The sequence below is a fragment of the Oxyura jamaicensis genome, chromosome Z, assembly GCF_011077185.1.
Source record: "Oxyura jamaicensis isolate SHBP4307 breed ruddy duck chromosome Z, BPBGC_Ojam_1.0, whole genome shotgun sequence".
Taxonomy (NCBI): Eukaryota; Metazoa; Chordata; class Aves; order Anseriformes; family Anatidae; genus Oxyura; species Oxyura jamaicensis.
Window position 1 is genome coordinate 39944984 of NC_048926.1, and position 19260 is coordinate 39964243.

At 38.8% G+C, this 19260-nt stretch overlaps 1 protein-coding gene across 2 annotated transcripts in view; it reads left to right on the forward strand.

Moving 5' to 3' along the window:
- PTAR1 (protein prenyltransferase alpha subunit repeat containing 1) overlaps positions 1-15565 on the forward strand; it is a 36405-nt gene extending 20840 nt beyond the window's left edge. For both annotated transcript variants that reach the window (XM_035309695.1, XM_035309696.1), the window contains exons 6-7: positions 4400-4716; positions 6119-15565. In XM_035309695.1, the coding sequence (XP_035165586.1) occupies positions 4400-4716; positions 6119-6461 (660 nt within the window). In that variant the 3' untranslated portion in view covers positions 6462-15565. The remainder of the gene's footprint in view (positions 1-4399; positions 4717-6118) is intronic.
- Positions 15566-19260: the final 3695 nt, after the last annotated feature.

A 19260-nucleotide genomic window follows, 5' to 3' on the forward strand; every position in this document is an offset into this window, starting at 1 on the left:
AGAGGGTGCAGAGTGGCTGTTCAGGTCACATAGTAAAAAATAAAAAAGGAAGGGAAGGGAAAGGAAAATACACAAAATAATGTTTTCCTGTAGTCATCCCCAGTAAGGCCTTGGCCTTTCCTTAGATGACTGGAACTGCAAAAATGCCTCTCTTTTGTGTGAGAGGACATTGGCATATTTATGTGGCTGTTGTTAGGAAGTTTCTTCCCCAGACACAGTCCCTTTTCATTTCCCCAGTGTACCAGACCAAGGAGGAAGTTTTGAGCTGCATTTTATGGTTGGTAAGCACATTAAAAAAGAAAGAAGAGGGTCAGGGAGGGTGTAAGAGGGAGTGCAAACCCAGAGGTTGAGGCAAAGGTCAGCATGTGCGTCCTGTTCTGGAGCAGGGTGCCAATTCCATTGTACTCGGCTTACTCTATAAGATAAAAGAGGTTTTCAAGAGTGGAGGGGGAGGTGTTTTCATGTTATTTCCAAAGAGTGGCAAAGGACTTGCTCTGTTTGGTGTTAAAATGGAGAAAATTGAGTTGTTAAGAAAAATTCCCGGCTAGAATTCATCTGGGAGAAAGAAAGAAGGAAGGAAGGAAGGAAGGAAAGAAAGAAAGAAAGAAAGAAAGAAGGAAAGAAGGAAAGAAGGAAAGAAGGAAAGAAGGAAAGAAAGAAGGAAAGAAGGAAGGAAAGAAGGAAGGAAAGAAGGAAGGAAAGAAGGAAGGAAAGAAAGAAGGAAGGAAAGAAGGAAGGAAGGAAAGAAGGAAGGAAAGAAAGAAGGAAAGAAAGAAAGAAGGAAAGAAAGAAGGAAAGAAAGAAAGAAGGAAAGAAAGAAGGAAAGAAGGAAAGAAAGAAGGAAAGAAGGAAAGAAGGAAAGAAGGAAAGAAAGAAGGAAAGAAAAAAGGAAAGAAAGAAAGAGAAAGAAAAGAAGGAAAGAAAAGAAAGAAGGAAAGAAAGAAAGAAGGAAAGAAAGAAAGAAAGAAAGAAAAGCAAGAAAGAAAAGAAAGAAAGAAAAGAAAGAAAAGAAAGAAAAGAAAAACCTCCAGTTGTTTGAAGCATCTTCCACTGTTACTCCGATGTTCCTGGAAGACACTCTTAGTGTTGTTGCAGATCTCAAGAGGTTTAATAGCGCTCTTCAGACTTGCTTTTCTGAACAAGATTTTCAGTTTCAGATAAGGAATGATGGTAGGAATCATTCTGTTTACTCTGCTTTATTTGAGTAATTAGAATATCCAATTATAATGTTCCCTGGTATCTTTGTAGCTTATGAACGTGTCTGTTAAATTAATCAGATTAACCTGAGATATAAGCTCTTCATAATGTGCCTAGTATCAGTTGCAGCTGAATACAGGCTGGTCTGATTTTTCTGATTTCACTATTAAACCTTACGTAGTTTTTAATGGGATATTATATTTTTAATGTTCAGAAATTTAAATCAGTTAACTTCAATTCAGCTGAACACAGAAATTAATCAAGTTTAAAGTGGAGAACTGGGAATGGGGACTGTTAGCCCCCTTGAGAATTCCAAGCCCCGAGTAGGATCCAGGCCTTTATAGAATCATATAATATCCTGAGTCGGAAGGGGCCCAAGAGGATCCAACTCCTGGCCTCACACAGGACCACCCAAAACTCGGTCCATGTGTCTGAGAGCGTTATCCAAAGGCTTCTTGAGCTCCAGCAGGCTCAGTGCCATGACCACTGCCCTGGGGAGCCTGTCCCAGTGCCCGACCCCCCTCTGGGTGCAGAACCTTTCCCTAACCCCCAGCCTGACCCTCCCCTGTCCCAGCTCCATGCCGTTCCCTCGGGTCCTGTCACTGTCCCCAGAGAGCAGAGCTCAGCGCCTGCCCCTCCGCTCCCCTCGTGAGGGAGCTGCAGGCCGCCATGAGGCCTCCCCTCAGCCTGCTCTGTGTGGGCTGAGCAAACCAAGGGACCTCAGCCATTCCACATACTTCTTGCCCTCCAGACTCTTCACCATCTTTATAGGCCTCCTTTGGAGGCTCTTTGATAGTTTGATGTCCCTCTCATACTGTGGGGCCCAAAACTGCCGCCAGATCAAGGTGTGGCTGCAGCAGCGCAGAGCAGAGCAGGACCATCCCTTCCCTCGACCAGCTGGCAGTGCTGGGCCTGATGCACCCCAGGGTACAGTTGGCCCTTTTGTCTGCCAGGCACGCTGCTGGCCCATGTTCAACTTGCCACCAACCAGGACCCCCAGATCCTTTTCCATGGGGCTGCTCTCCAGCCTCTCTGTACGTACAGCCAGGGTTGCACCATCCCAGGTGCAGAATCTGCCAACTGCTCTTGGAAAACTTCAAATTGTTGGTGATTGCCCAGCTCTCTAATTAGACAAGATCTCTTTGCAAGGCCTGTCTACTCTGGAGGGAGTCAACACCTCCTCCTAGTTCTGTATCACCTGCAAACTTTGATGGTATGTATTTGAGTCCTGTATGCTAGTCATTTATGAAAACAGTGAAGAGAACTGGCCCCAGAATGGAGCCCTGGGGAACCCTACTAGCGCCTGTCTGCCAGCCTGATGTAGCCCCATGCACTACAACCCTTTCAGCCCAACCCATCAGCCAGTTGTTCACCCATCTTATTGCATTCTTGTCTCACTGTATGCTAGACATTTAGTCCCAAAGCCTATTGTGAGAAATATGACTCTGCTGAAATCCAAAATACTACGTTTCCTGACTTCCCTTTGTCATCTAGGTGGGTAACCTTGTCATAGAAGGAAATTATGTTAATTAAACAGGACTTTCCCCTCATAAGCCTTTGTTGGGTTCACTGCACTACAATGACTGCACTGTGTTTGTGTTTTTCAGTAACTCCCAGAATAATCTTCTCCATCATTTTTACCAGGCACTGAACCGAGATTGACAGGCCGGTAATTACCAGGGTCTTCCTCCTTGCCTTTCTCAGTGGACTTTCAGTGGATTGGGACCTCTCCAGATTCCTAAGACTATTAAAAAATAATCAAGAGAGGTCTCACAATGACATCTGACATCTCTCTGAGTACCCTGGGATGAATTCCTTTAGGTCCCATAGAGCTATATGCATCCATGTGGAGCAGCAAATCCCACACAAGTTGGGGTTGGCTGGAAGTTAGTCATTAACACAGTTGTGATCCTCCAAATCGGGGCTCTGGGGATCTCAGGGCCCATCACTGGTGTTGAAGACAGAGGTATAGAAGGCACTAAATGTCTCTGCTTTGCTTATGTCTCTATTTGTGAGGTAATGGACCTCATCAAGTAATGGACCTTATCAATGCTATTATTTAAAAGTGCATTTCAGTTTGCTGATTTATAAGGTGCTGCTGGTCTGTCTTTTCTAGACCTACCTCAGGTAGAAGGTGCTATTTGCATTGTTTGTATTTGCTCTGTTGTCTTTTAGAATAGGTGCACCATAAAAGAGGTGTATTGCTAGCTTTGTGCATATCTTTTGTTCTCTTTCTGGGAGGCTGTGCCTCTTGTGCTGCATGAGGAAAAAGACAGACTTGTGCCTATGCAACTTGCTTTGCATCAGTCAGCCCTTTCAAATGGTGGAGGTAGCTTAGAAAGAGGGTTTAAGGCTAGATAAACCAGTAAGGTAGTATACGGTTCTTCAGAAGTAAATGAAAAAGGTACAGCTTTAAGTTCTTTGAGAGTTTAAATTCCAGAGAGGGAGCAATGCAAGGCAAGTATATAACCATTTCTTATAATAAGAGAAAATAAAGTGAAAGAAGCTTTGTCTAGTAGTCAAACTCACCTACCTAGAAATGAAAAAAAGTCCACAAATTGAAATTCTTAGGTGTCAGCTATGTTATAAGAACAGTTGCAATCAATAAGTTATTTTGAAAGCCTTTCTGTGACTTCACCAATTAGCTATTTTAAGTCAAGCATCTTAATTATAGACAAGTAGTCTTCTATTCCATAAGCTCTAAGATTTAGAACACGTTAGTGGTCAGCATTCTGTTTTGAAAAATTGAAATGTAAATTACTTAGAATCTTTTTTCCTTTCTTAATCTCAAATACCCATCATAGTTTGATGTACCCTCTACCTAGTATTTATTCCTAGCCATTTTGAGGTTTTAAGAACTGCTTATTTCTTGTCATAAGTGTTTTGTTTTTGTTTTTTGTTGTTGTTGTTTCTTTGTTTTCCTGATCCTGTGGTTTGCTGTGACACCTACCTTTTTAGAGTTTGGAATAAGTATAATTTCTTTAGGGGAATACCTGTCAGCACACAATGGAAAAGGTTCTGCGGTTATTTCATTTTTCTGTGTTTGCTCTTAAATTAAACACATTTTTCTGTGTTTGTTCTTAAACCACACTGACAATAATCTATGAAAACACCAGAAGAAAGGGTTGCCCTCAACGCAGAAGCAGTGATGGTAAATTCCTCTTTTATACTAGCTGATGACTATTGCTGCTTTTTGTTTCAGATTCTCCTTGATGAACTTACTTCCACTAAATATTGGGTATCCATGCATGTCTCAGACCACAGCGGATTTCATTATCGCCAGTTCTTACTCAAATCCTTGATAAGCAGAACTGTGAATGATGATAATACACTGGTACGAAATCAAATGGTAAATGAGCAAAACCCTAGTCTTCAAAAGGAGGAAGAAGGTGAAGGGGCAGAAGCTGCCTGTGCAGAGGAGCAGAGCGTGGATATCCCCCACTATTTAGAGGAGGAGTTGGATCTCTGCACTGATCTGATTGACACTTACCCAGGGCATGAAACCTTGTGGTGTCATAGGTAAGAGGACTTCGTCCAAAGAGTGTCTTTCTAATTGTTGGATTGTTTTTTGCCTGATATTTCCAGACAAGTAGTTTTTCTGATTTTAAAAGGTACCACTCAATAAGAGATTTCTAAGCTACCATGTCTTGAGCCTCTGGAAAACATTCAGGAGAATAATCAAAGCTCTTGAATGGAAAATTTGATTGGGTTAAGTTTCTTGTTGGCATAAGCTCTGTTTGTCCATATAGTTTGTGTAAGAGACGCAAGATGCTATTAATTGGTCTTATCACACACAAAATGTATAAAGGGCAAAAGATGTAGCAAAAGGTAGGCTGAAGGATCAACTGCAGAAAACTTCTGTGTGTATACACCTAACAAGGTAACAGCAGTATTGCCAAAGTGACACTGAGACTTTTTTTTATATGCTAAGCAAAATGAATGAATAAATATCATTTTAGTTTTTATCTGTGCTGTGTTATCTAGCAGGCCTGGCTCACTTGGAAAGCACAGTGGCAAAGCTGCACAGGGTGTATGTGTGCTGTTACAGTAATGAGAGCTAAAGATATATATGCTGTATGAGTTGATCTGGTGTCCTTCCCAAGTACAAAATCCCTTACTAAAATCCAAGATCGGTTGTTTACCGGGTTGTATTCCCACTGTTTAGTAGTCACAGAAGATCATTTGTAGGGTTTGAGGGGGACCAGCTGTTACATATATGCGATTATATGCATGCAGCAGTTGCTTTCCATAGTTAAATTTCTGCTGGTTTCAAGTCTTGTCTAGGCTGAACAGAGAGGCTGTGCTGGGGACTTTCAGTTGCTAGAAATGGAATTTTCTACAGTTTGATAAAGAGTTAGGCTCTGTAACAGTGAGATCAGACAAGGTATGAGAATCCGTACACGATGCATGATGTCTGTGAAGTTCCTAGATTAAAATCATTCTGGAGATACAGAAACTGTCTTTTTGTTGAGCTTTGGTACAGCTACAACACAGGCATTTGTCCCTTTCCATTGCCTGTGCTCTTTAACTTCACTCCTGCATAAAGTTACTTAATGCACGATGCCTCAGGTGTGCATGTTTTGTACAGTCTGACTGTGACAGCAGATTTTGTGCAGTGACACCTATTTGCAAGGGAAAGAGGTGAAGTTTACATGTCCTTTGACGGTGCATGAGGAATGACTTGCTGGATGGTAATGCAAATTTTATTACTGAGATAGGCATAGAACAATACAACGGTTCCTTTACAGTCATTTAGCTTGAGGTTATCACACACTTTGTGCTTTCAATAAGCAGCTTTCCTGCGTGTTTGTGGAGAAATGTGGTGGGGTGGCAAATAAAGCGGTTCAAGAGCAATAGCATATTGTTCTCAGTGTATGACTTTTTTTTTTCTCTTTCTTTCTTTCTTTCTTTTCCTCTGAAGAAGGCGTGTGTTCTACCTTCAGCACCACCTAGGCAACAGACTTCTGAGTGCGGTTGTGTCATCTGTGGACAGCAGTGATGAAGTTTTTCATAATTCACATCCCTGTCCTGTGACACGTCACATGGCACAAGCTATGGATGTCGATGGTTTGAGTGAATCCAGCAGCAAACAAGGTTATACTCAAGAAACAAAACGGCTGAAGCGTGCTCCTTTGCAGGACTCTTTTGGCCCAGAAACGGAATACCGGTTCATTGATAAAGTTTTATCAACTTGCAGAGATGCGGACCAAGCCAGGTTTGCTACTGCTTATAGGAAATGGCTAGTTACTTTTTTAGGTCAGTGAAGGAAGTGTTTAAAGCCTTCAGGGTTGTTCTTTTAGTGCAATATTCTCTTTTCAAACACAAACGCATGTCTTCATTGCAAGTGTTAGCTAACCATGTGTTTCTCACTCTTTTAATGGTCAGTCCTAAAATTGATACTCAAAGTAGAAGTTTGTCACTTTATTTATTAAAGAACTGGCATACCTTTTTACTAAGCAAGTACAGATTGTGGTTCTTTAACCTTTTAAGAAGTCACTCTTTTTCTACCTGTGTGCCAGCTTCCTACCATGACATTGTCTTATTTTTTAACCTCTGCATTAAGGTGGACTCTGATTCATGTGGCTTTTAAGAAAAAAAAAAAGTCTTCTTTTGAAACAGAGTGTCTGGAAAAAGAGTAAGAGGATATGTCAGTACCAGCTTAACCTGTTTCCAGGTTTTTCCTCTTTACTATACTGGATCATGCTAAAGCTGTATTGGATTCAGACTGTATTCAGTGAGTGCTATTACTTTTGTATTAGCTACTTTTGGCAGAAAACCAGACTGCAGTGTTTCTTCCTTGAGGAAGTAACGGTGTTGGAGTCATACCTTTTATTACTGTAACTTTTTTTCCCCTATTAGTTGTCACGAGTTTGATAAGAAAGTATATGAAATTGAAATTCTGAAAAGCAGGTGCATGAAAATGAACTGTTTTCTGCCACAAGCACATACACACTTACAGTCAGAGCTATATTTGGAAATATTTTTCATAGAACAAACTTTTTAACCTTCATTTCCTACTTTGTATTTATTTATTTATTTTACCTCAACAATCCAGAATTAATGACACTTGATATGCATTTCTGAATGTATTATGAACACTACAGAATATCAGCCTGCTAAGTCACAAATTGATAACTTGTACTTAACCAACACCGTACAAATCCAAAAGATGGTGGACTAAAAAGTAATTCTGCTGACTGGTTGTTGAGACTATACAATTCAAAAAAAGACAGCAGGAGGGAGCTCTCTCTTCACTTTTGTTCTTCTGCAGGGCTTCTGTGGTTTGTTTTGTTTCTGATTTTTTTGTTTTGTTGTTTTTTTGTTTTGTTTTGTTTTTGTTTTTTCCTTTGGAACCCTCTTTCATTGCACTTCTCCAACCATAGGACCTCTGTTTACATAACTACAAATTTTAAGGGGATTTGATATACATTTCTGTTTTGGTGGAATTAAACATGAATGGTTTATTTTGTCATTACTTTAGGAGTTGTCTATATAAGGGATTTTTAAGGGGAGAAATATTGTACAACTGTAGAGGGTTGTACAATAGCAACATTGCCTCTGTTCCAAACAGAGAATATTCACTGAGGGGATTAGATTTTAAAGCTAGAGTCTTCGCCAAAATTGCTGTATATTTCTCCTGCCCAAAGTGCCTCCTGACTACAATAAGTTTCAAGCTGCTGTTTCTGTTGGGCAGAGAGAGAGAGCAAGAATGAGAGACTGAGAGACAAGTAGCCTGCTCAAAAAAGTTATCACCTGAAAAGAAAAAAGGCACTTGAGATGTGGAATTCGAACAGGCCTAAATAATTTGGTGGATAGAGGTTACTCATGCATTTCAGAATGAAAATTTACCTCCTTTGGTCTTAAAGAGGATGTTCATAATCCATTTCAGCCACAAAGTAGCAAACAGAGACATTTCTAAGTATGTGCCCTTCTGTTTATAGTACCTAGATACATCTGACTTAGGCTTGAGGATCTGCATGGCAAAGCTTTGTCTCTGTGAGCATCTACACCTTCCTCTGTAAAGGCAGGGAGATATTACATGGCTGTGTGTTTTGAGATGATCTGAAATGCCACCTTGGTTGATGTTTTTAGTTGCAGAATAATGTAGCTGATGTGTGAAAGAGGCATGGGAATGGCTTGAGAGGATTATTAGGTCATAAGATGTTTTCTGTGTGACCACTGAAAAATGGGTACATTCAGGTACAAACTAGAGTCAACCCAACTCTAGCAAGAAGTTCTACCCAACCCAGAAGATACAATGTGTTTTGCATATGAAAGATACACTAAGGCATATGCAGTAGCCTAGGTCTGCTTGATTACAGATATCCCATTAATGACTGGTATGAACTTGGAAAGTGTGACATCAGCTGGCAGTCTATTAAGGACCATATTCATGGTCCTTAGTTAGGTAGACAGTAACTTAGTTGCATTTTCTTTGTTTACCTTTGCAAAAATTACCTCCTCCTAACAAGAACAGAAGCAGACAGAAGTTTTTTAAACTGTGGGAGGGAAGAAATGCTCCCTTCTTGCACTGGAGTGATTGAGGCTTTTAGAGGAACTTGTAAGATTTATGCCTGACCCTGACTTGAAACCCATAGTATATTTCTTCAGACTATAATCTGGAGTCTTAGTTGGCTTTCTTGGAGCTAAATCATGGCAGTACTGTACTATTGAATTTGACAATCTTCCTGACATGAACACTTAATATCAAACAACTGCCCTTAAATGAATGTGTGCAGTTCCTGTTTTTGTCAGCAGGAATTATGCATGCTTGTATGAAGACAAGATTTGGTCCTACATAACTGAATAGAGTTTCATTGTGCTTTTGTGCTTGGAAGATGTTCTGAGAGCTCTGATTAGAGGTGGTGCTGATATTTTTATTACTTGCACAGAACACTGGTGGCTGTAGAATGAATCCAAAGTGTGAATTTTTAAAACCTATACCTGATGGAAAAATTCATTTTTTTTTTTAATACAAGGAGAATTGCTGCTTTTCGAAATGTTTTCACAATAGACTGCCACACAGAAAAGTAAACAATGGAAATGAATTTGATTGAAACAAGCCATGTTTTCCATTTGGAAAGACATGCAAACAATAAGCTGACAACATTAAAAAAAAAAAAAAGGCTTTATTTTTTTTTTCACTGTAACAATGTAAGTTATAGGGACAAATAAAATAGATAACTAAATTATTTCTTGTTGTCAGTGTCTTGAAGCCTCTTACATGAAATGAATGAAGAGATACTTCCAGCAAATTGTATTAAACTCACAATGGCATGATGTTCTGTAACTATGATCTTTGGAACACACCTATTTAGCCATTCAATATTAGTTCAGAGTCCCATTTGGGCATGACTTACAGCAAGAGAAGTAGCTCCAGGGCATTGACAGTTAACATGCGTAGAGGTTACTGTGTAAAGATACTTCAGATAATGCATTTTAGTCACTTTGTATTTCAGAGGTCAGAACATTTTAATGTCAATCTTCTCTGTTTCATGGAGAAAATGTCCAAGAGAAACTGCAGAATACAAGGCTCTAATTCTCTGTAAGTTCCTTCAGTTATAAAATCAAACCTTTAAACATCTTCATATAGAATTCAGCATCTTTACTGAACTTATCTTCCACTGTAGTATGTCACTTGCGTTGATGCACATTCTTTTTGTTCACTGGATTAATCCTTGTAGAAATTTATTTGTGCTAGAAATGAAGGGTTTTGAAGAACAAATGTAATTTGAAACTGCAGAAATTAGAATGGAAAAAAATCACAGTTTTAATGGGTTGAATTTGCTGCTGCTACATACATTAGCTATCATTTCACTGGCATTTGGTATCTTGTGTGTTACAGTCACTGGAGCAACATGTGCAGCATTAAAAATAGCTACAATAAACCTGTATAATGTTAATGTTGGAGCACATCACTATAGCTGCTCTGATTAATATTTGTTAATCTACTTAAACCTGCATATTAGTGTTTTGTTGACTTCTTACATTCTTTATACATTCAAATCCTTGTGTCATTTAAATATGGGGAAAAGCAAATAGTTGACACAGTTTAATTAACTGATACAGAACTTATTTTAAGACAATTAAGCAAAGTGATAATATGGTAAGAAAGCTTAGAATCTGTTCTACAATCAACATTTCTGGCATTTCTAGTTTTGTGCTAGTCCTACTTTACTACAATATGTAGCTAGTCTTTATGGGTAGGATTGAATTTTTTACTAAGTAGATAATTAATTTTTAAGCAGTATTGTCTAATATTGATGAGCAGAAACAAAGGATCTTGGAGAATCTTGTCTGTCTAGCCAGACTTGGCAAGCATAGTTTTTCAGAATAACATATAGTACAGTGAACAAAATGTGACTACCACAGAATAATTTAAGCAGTGAGTCTTCAGAGATTTGATGGACTGAATTTTTGGACAAGGCTTTTTGCTTTGTTTTGCCTTCAGTGAGGGAGTAATGATACTTAGATTTTATTTTTTTTAGTAGGAAGTGAACCTTTGCACTCTAGTGTAGGGACAAAAAAAACCCACAACTGTTGGGTTGTATGTTCTAGAGCAATTATGGAAATCAAGCAGTGAAGTGAAATGTAGATGTGACTTTTAAATGTATGTTTGTCTTATATTCATTTGGGGATAAGAGTTCTTTACAATTGGAACTTAACTATTCTTTAATGTTAGATATAAGAGAGATATAAATCACCTATTCTCAAATGCACTTAACACTCAAGTTAGTTTTAAAGGAAGGTCAGTGTCCCTGTCTAAGAAAATTTTCCTTCTTTTTTTGCCATGTATTCAGAGGTATGTTTCCTTCAGAACTTCTTGTCTATTCTTCCAACCAGCAAAAGAAGAATGTAGCAAAGCATTGGTGAGGTGGCCTCATTTCATGTTTAGATAACTCTGTCTACCTCCCAAAAAGTGCTCTGATTAATGTCCTTAAGGGGAGTTCATCAGGCTCAGTTGTTTTGGAAACCTCATGCCAGGCCTAAATCCTCTTTCAGAGGTGAAAAGCTTTATCTATGAAGCCATCTAGTTTCCCCAGAACAGTTTAAGGGTGTGTGGAGAGGGGTGTTGAAGAGAAAAGAAAAAAAAAAAAAAAAAAAAAAAAAAAAGGTGGTGGTAGATGCTTCAGGTTGTAGTTAAATTTGGGAAAACTAGAATTAGCATAAACTTTCATTAGTCTTTTCCTCTGAAAAAGCAATGTATTGCTAAAAAAAATAATAAAAAAAAGGAGGAAATATGTGCTTCCAAGAAATTTCTTGTAGACAGTTTATGCTTTTCAAGTATAAACCTGACACTTTCTAGTGGCTTTTACTTAGTGTGTAATGTTACTTCTCAGGGCATAGTCAATCGTAGTGAATTAGGGTACATTTTTACAGTTTATAAGTATTGATTTAAAAACGAAACCTAAATGCTAAACATGTAGTAACTGGCTTTTAACATTTGTCTAGCGTAGTGTTTTATGTCTACCCACACACTAATACTGTACCTTACCATCTCATCTACATCATATCTTTATTCTGTATCTTAAATTACTGTTGTAGTCTTGCAGGAAGCTCCTGAGAGTTGCTGTGTTTTCTTTAAGTCTCCTACTACAATTCAGTAGGCTGTTCCGTGTACAGCTGAGTATCTCACGGGGGCATAGTCCTAATGATGGTGAGCTTTTTACTCTGTATCTGTGTTGACATGCTACGTATCTCAGATTTTTATTTTTTTTAAACTCGTCAGGAGCCAATACTAGAATTAACAATGCTTTTAGTTGTTGATAGCTGGCATATGCTTATTGATGATGTAAATACTCAAAGGTTGGACTAGATGATCTTCCAACCTAAGTGATTCTATGATTCTATTCTGAAAAGTGGAACTCTTACCTGGTCTAGTTTATTAAGCATCTTTTTCTGCACCACCTCAAACCTGCTGCTAATCCTTCTATATAGGTGGAGGTGGGGAGGAGCCCACAGCAAAAGGGAGGTGTGTATTTTGTTCACAGGACATGTTCTGAATAGAACATAATTATGGTGAAACAAAGAGCTTTTCTTGGATGAGGTATTCCTGTATGTTCCTTTTGGAATAGGTATGTCGCTAATACATTATGATTCCCTGAATGAATGGCTGTGTAGAATGAATAGATAAGTTCCGTGTGTTTTTTTTTGTTGTTCTTCTTGTTGTTTGTTTTAAGCAGAGTATAGATTATGCTATTACCTGTTGAAAAGTCACATAAATGATGCAAGGTACCAAAACTTGTGTTTTTGTTTTTGTTTTTAAATAAGACAAAATATGTTTATACCTACTATGTTAATTCCCTTTTGTTCCAGTTCTTTTTTGAAGTGTCTACATTTAAAACTGGGTAGCTATCTTGTAAAATGTGCTTGGGAATGTATTGTTTAACTTCATGTAATAAAAAATAGTGGATGTCTTAAATGGTTTTAAGTAGCATTAAGATTCATGATAGTGATAGCACTACAGTATTTAAGTATGCCATTAAACTCTAATTTTGTAGCACTCTTATGTACATCAAAATACTATTCCAAGTAGGGCAAAATGTTTATTTTATCAAGATACGGGAAAAAGTATTTAATTCTCACAGCTTTCGTATTAGGAAAAACAGTTGTTTTTAAACACTATTTTGCAATATTTTTCTATAAAAAATTCTCAGATGCATATTTGTGACCATTGTAAATTTTTTGATTTCCAATGTTGATAAATTAGATAAACGGTAAGTTTTGTAGCAGAAAGAATAAGAGAACAGTAAAACACTGGAAAGTAATCCAATAAATTAACAGCATTCTACAGGATAGTGATTATAAAGCATTAAGTTCATTTTTCACTGGTCCTACTTTGTTATAGAAGGATTTTTTTTCAGGGATTTTTTTTTCATTAGTAGAGATCTGTGAACAAATGATCGATATTTATTCTCCCACAGTAAGCATGTCTGTATGTACAGGTGGATGAATGGCAGCAGAGCCGTGTTCATGTAACATCCTGTAAAAAAAAAAAAAAAAAAAAAAAAAAAATCTCCCACAAAATCTCCCACATATGGCTATTTTCTGTTGTTATGTAATGCTGATGATCTGTGAATAGAACTCTTCCATGGAAGACCTGACTTAAGCCTCTGGTTCTAGAAAGATAATTGCCAGTGTCAAGGTTTGGGAGGACTGGGGAGTGTTCAGTTGGTGTCCTACTTGCTGGATAGCTTACAAGAGCGCCCCAGGAGGAAAAAGGCACATTTTTAATGAACTACTTTAGCATCAGAGGAGACTAGAAAGAGGATGTGAGACACAGACTGGCAACTGAAATTGATATTTGAATGGCAGACATCAAATAGTTCTTTTGGTACATTATTTTCAATGTTTTTCCTTTGTCCTTTTGATTAAAAAAAAAGTCACATCAAAAACTTTTGAAGTTACTCATTTTGAATGCCTTCTGGTTTTGAACTACTGGATTTGAAATATCTCTTACAGGGCTCCTTTTTTTTTTTTTTTTTTTTTTCCAAAACGCTAGCACCTTTGCTCTTTTCTCCTAGACAATGCCATTGATACCAAATGTTCTAAAATGAGCATCTGAAATCACAAGGCATTATTGAAAATATTGCTTATCGTTTTAAATTCAGAATTTAAAGCAGGAGCATTTTCTGCTCGTATATGTTTCTTTCGGTTTATCTTATTGCTGGGGTGGGAAGGCAGGAGGGATTTATAGGAAGCCCTGAGTGGATATGTACAATTTTGGTTCACTTAATTTGGGGTTTCTTTAGATCTAAAGGCTTAGTATGAGCAAGTAATAAAACCTTTAGAGTCTTTTCACAGAAACAATTTGCAGGATGTGGTACTTTGTTACCAGTTTGCCTGCTTCATTTTAGGATAGAACAGAACAGAGCAGTTCAGTTAGAAGGGACCTACAAGGATCACCAAGTCCAGCTGCCCAACCACTTCAGGGCTAACCAGAAGTTAGAGTATATTAATGAGGGCATTGTCCAAATGCCTCTTGAACACTACGGGAGAATCAGCCACCTCTCCGGGAAGCCTGTTTGACCACCCTTGGGTTTGACCACCCTTGTGGTAAAGAAATTTTTCCTCATGTTGAGTCTGGTCCTCCCCTGGCACAGCTTTGTGCTGTTCCTGTGCATCTTGTCATCGGTTATGAGGTAGAAGAGACCATTTTTACTTCTGCTAAAATGAGTGACAAAATTCCCTCTGATTTCATTGGCAAAGAATTGGGCCATACTGCAGAGAGGGCATCAGTCACTGCATGGTAGCTTTGACATACTTAGTGTGATGGATTGTAAGTGACCCCAAAAGGTCATATCTATGACGTCACAAAATCTGTTAGGGTAATGTATAGTCATTATTGCTGTGGTTGAGGAAAAACTGTTCAGGTTCTGGAGTATTACTGGTTTAAAAGGGCAGCTAGAGACTGATACGGGTACTACCCAGGTACCAAGAGCTAGGAAAACTTTTTTGTGGTTGAGAAAAGTTTCATACTTTGTACCTGTGTGCTAACAGGGTAACACATAAAGAGTTCTAGGAGGTATTATATATCAAGATGTGCATACAGGTCAGTGAGTGTGCAAAATTCTTAGGGACAAATGGTGAGCTTGTAGGCAACATGTAACAACTGGTGCAACACTGAAGGGAGAAAGTCTTAATAAATGGTAAATGGCTTAAGTTTTACTGTTCTCAAAGTGTGCTGTATACGTTTATGGTGCAACAATAAACTGCACGTTTGTCACGCTGTCATCTCACAGATGCTTATAATTAAGTAACAAATTTACTTTTTAAAATGCATCTACTTAATGTTGATTTGAGATGTTCTAGAATTATTTGTTGGTATCTAGTACTAGATCTTTTCCTCTTTTTAATCCTTCTCCAATGGAACCTAGCCAGATACAGATTTTCATCGTTACAAACCTAGCTTTGCTGTAAAGGGAAGTTGAAATTCCACCATATCAAATGTTCAGATCTCTGGTGTCCAGTTAGAAACATAGGAAGACATCCTAACATCGCTTTCCAGTTGTGCACACTGAGTTTTACCTTGTTTATCTTGAATATTTTCTATTGCATGTTAATTATATTTTTACATATTCTAGTAGTACAAAATATATTTAAAAAAAAAAAAAAGAACTTCCCTAGAGCCCTAACCATTCTATGCAGATGTCTTCCAAAATTGACAGGTACAATTTTAGTGGTGGTGGTGATAAATGGATTTTTTTTTTCACTTATTTATCAGCAGATTTGTTTTTATATGTATTAGTGATAGAATGTACTAAGCACAGCTGTAAGTTATTGTATTTCTGTAGAAAATGGAAAATAGTTTAAAATTGTTTTTGTTACATGTTGGCAGTTTTTAAATAAAGTTTTCATCTCCTAAAAACTGTTTTCTGTGACAGTGTATTTACCCTGGAGTCAAATATCATTGTTAACAGATACCCCTCCTACTTACCGCTTATCTCTTCTTGGTGATAAGCTTCTTTTAACAGGAATCGCACCATCTTCCATGAATTTGTCTGATGTCAGCAGATTTAATTTATTGTCTATTTGAGCATCAAGTAAGGCGTTTTCAGTTGCATTCTTACATATTTTGTTTGAGCTTAGTTTGTGAAAGGATGAAGATGCACAGTAGTAGTACTTGTTAAGAAATATGATTTTGACAATAGACATCTAGCTGTGCTGTTTGGAGTTCAGGAACCTGGGCAGCTGAATGAAGTTCATGTTATCATTCAGATTCAAGATAGCTGTAATATAGAACTGCATTACTTTGATCCCAGTTGATTGCCTTTAGAACGTAAAATTTGCTGCACAAATTTTATGAAACTACCTGATGAAGAGAACGCAGATGACCCCTAATCTGATCTGGTTGAAAAGGTCCTTGAGGGTATACTCATTATTTTTGTAAACTTTCTAATTATGTAAATATATGTGCTTTAAGACAGGATGAGTTTTTAGATCTGCAGTTAAGCTCCTCAGATAGCTACTTTATGTTTAGTTTTAAGCCTTCACTTATCCAAAAATGCTCTTTTTTCATATAAAAATTGTCTTCTATGTTCAGATATCTTTCATAGGCTTGACTTAATGTTGCTGTAAATTTGTTTTCATTCTTTGTGTATCAGGGCAATCAATAGATCTCTAAATAACTTTCACTTCAGGCTATTATCCAAATAAGTGAGATTCATGCTGTGTAAATACATTATTATTATCAGCATGTTGTAGGTTTTCCTTTTTCTTTTTTTCCCCCTCTCTCTATTTTACTTTTTTAATCTATGACATGGCTATTAGGTTATTTCAATATAACAGCTTATGTGAAAGATTCTTTAAATATGGTTAGACAACTGTATATTTTAAATTTTTAGAGGGCATGACTGGAATTCAATGTCCAAAAATTAAGTTTACTTAGATGTTTCTTGGGTTGTCTCGTAATCCTGGTACATGAATTACTGACATGTGAAAAGAATTGAAAAATGTAATGTGTTTGCATCATCATCTTTTTTACTTGCACTTTATAATATTTGTTGTTTTTGTTCTCTGGTGTTCTCTGGGCTTCAAATCTTCCACTATTTTCCAGTTGTAATAAATGTAAATGCTACCCAGCTACTTATAAGCATACAAAAACCTTTAGAACTCACTTGATTTGTGTCAGAAGACAGTGGTGGTATTGTCTCTTTTCTCAAAGGTGTGGAGCACCTGGCTGTTCTCCTACAGTCTGGATTTCATACCCTTTTAAAAAGCAAGCCATGATTCACAGCTGTGTTTGTAACAAAACATCTGAAGGACTTATTTTCTGCAGTATGTGGTAGAGAAGTAAAAATAAGAACGGAAATTGAAATGATGTGTCAAGAAGTGTCTAAGGGAAGAAGACAACCTTTCGAGGCTGTTTTTCATAATCTGAAGTGGAGCATTCACAAGGGAAGGACATTTTTTAATGTGGGGCAGCTTTTATTTCTTTTGCATGTATGCTTTCTCAACTCTGACATGCTCTGCAGTATCAGTATTTCTTTGATTAAAATAACCTTTCCTGGTGGCTTATGTCACAAAGGACAAGGCAGATAGCCAAGACAGATAGCTGCAGAATCCATGAGATTTCAAAAGTCTTGCTTTTGTTCTCCTTCTAAAAATCGTGTCCAGGCACAAATATTAATCTCTCTGCTAGGTCCATCTGATTGGAAAAAGTGAAGCAATTGAAAGCGCTCTTAGTGATTTCCATGGCAATGAGTGATTAGCAAGAGAAGAGTCAGATAGAAGGCAGGAAGTGAGAGATCAGTCCAGCCGTTTATTATCATTATCCGTCATAAAGTTAAAAGCATACATCTTTAATTAAACTTGTGCAGACATGAAACAAAATAAGACTAAAAGACATCACAGTTCTCTAGTGTCAGGTCAGGTGAGTACATCCACACGTGTGTTTGGCTGTATTGCAGATGATGTGATTTTAGACAGACGGATTTATCGCAGCTGCAAATACAGAATTGGAGCTGAGAAAATTTAGTAGCTGATGATGATCTGTTGACCTAATTTAATTCCTTATGGGGACGGCTTTACTACTGAAAAGCAATATGGCTGTTTCTGAGGTAAAAGAAAATAGGAACCTTACTCTGTGCATAAAGCACATCCCTCAGATATCCCAGATACTTGCATCCTTCAGCATATGCAAAGTTCTGTTTTGCCTGCAGTTCCTTTGTAACCCATCAAGGGGTGTGACTGACCAGGTATGTTTCTTGCGTTTTGGTTAGATTTGCAACTCTGCATGTTCTTGATAGAACCATAAAATCATAGAATATCCCAAGTTAGAAGGGACCCACAAGGATCATCGAGTCCAACCCCTGGATCCACCTGGGACCACCCAAAACTCGGTCCATGTGTCTGAGAGCGTTATCCAAAGGCTTTGTGAACTCCAGCAGGCTCGGTGCCATGACCACTGCCCTGGGGAGCCTGTCCCAGTGCCCGACCCCCCTCTGGGTGCAGAACCTTTCCCTAACCCCCAGCCTGACCCTCCCCTGTCCCAGCTCCATGCCGTTCCCTCGGGTCCTGTCGCTGTCCCCAGAGAGCAGAGCTCAGCGCCTGCCCCTCCGCTCCCCTCGTGAGGGAGCTGCAGGCCGCCATGAGGCCTCCCCTCAGCCTGCTCTGTGTGGGCTGAGCAAACCAAGGGACCTCAGCCATTCCTCATACTTCTTGCCCTCCAGACTCTTCACCATCTTTGTAGGCCTCCTTTGGAGGCTCTTTGATAGTTTGATGTCCCTCTCATACTGTGGGGCCCAAAACTGCCGCCAGATCAAGGTGTGGCTGCAGCAGCGCAGAGCAGAGCAGGACCATCCCTTCCCTCGACCAGCTGGCAGTGCTGGGCCTGACACAGCCCAGGGTACAGTTGGCCCTTTTGTCTGCCAGGCACGCTGCTGGCCCATGTTCAACTTGCCACCAACCAGGACCCCCAGATCCTTTTCCATGGGGCTGCTCTCCAGCCTCTCTGTACGTACAGCCAGGGTTGCACCATCCCAGGTGCAGAATCTGCCAACTGCTCTTGGAAAACTTCAAATTGTTGGTGATTGCCCAGCTCTCTAATTAGACAAGATCTCTCTGCAAGGCCTGTCTACTCTGGAGGGAGTCAACACCTCCTCCTAGTTCTGTATCACCTGCAAACTTTGATGGTATGTATTTGAGTCCTGTATGCTAGTCATTTATGAAAACAGTGAAGAGAACTGGCCCCAGAATGGAGCCCTGGGGAACCCTACTAGCGCCTGTCTGCCAGCCTGATGTAGCCCCATGCACTACAACCCTTTCAGCCCAACCCATCAGCCAGTTGTTCACCCATCTTATTGCATTCTTGTCTCACTGTATGCTAGACATTTAGTCCCAAAGCCTATTGTGAGAAATATGACTCTGCTGAAATCCAAAATACTACGTTTCCTGACTTCCCTTTGTCATCTAGGTGGGTAACCTTGTAAAAGTTAATTAAACAGGTCTTTCCCCTTGTGAAACGTTGTTGGATGCAATCAGTAACTGCACTGTTTTTCACAAAAGTTTTTCACTAACTCTCGTAACAGTCTCCATCACGTCACCAGGCACTGAAGGGAGACT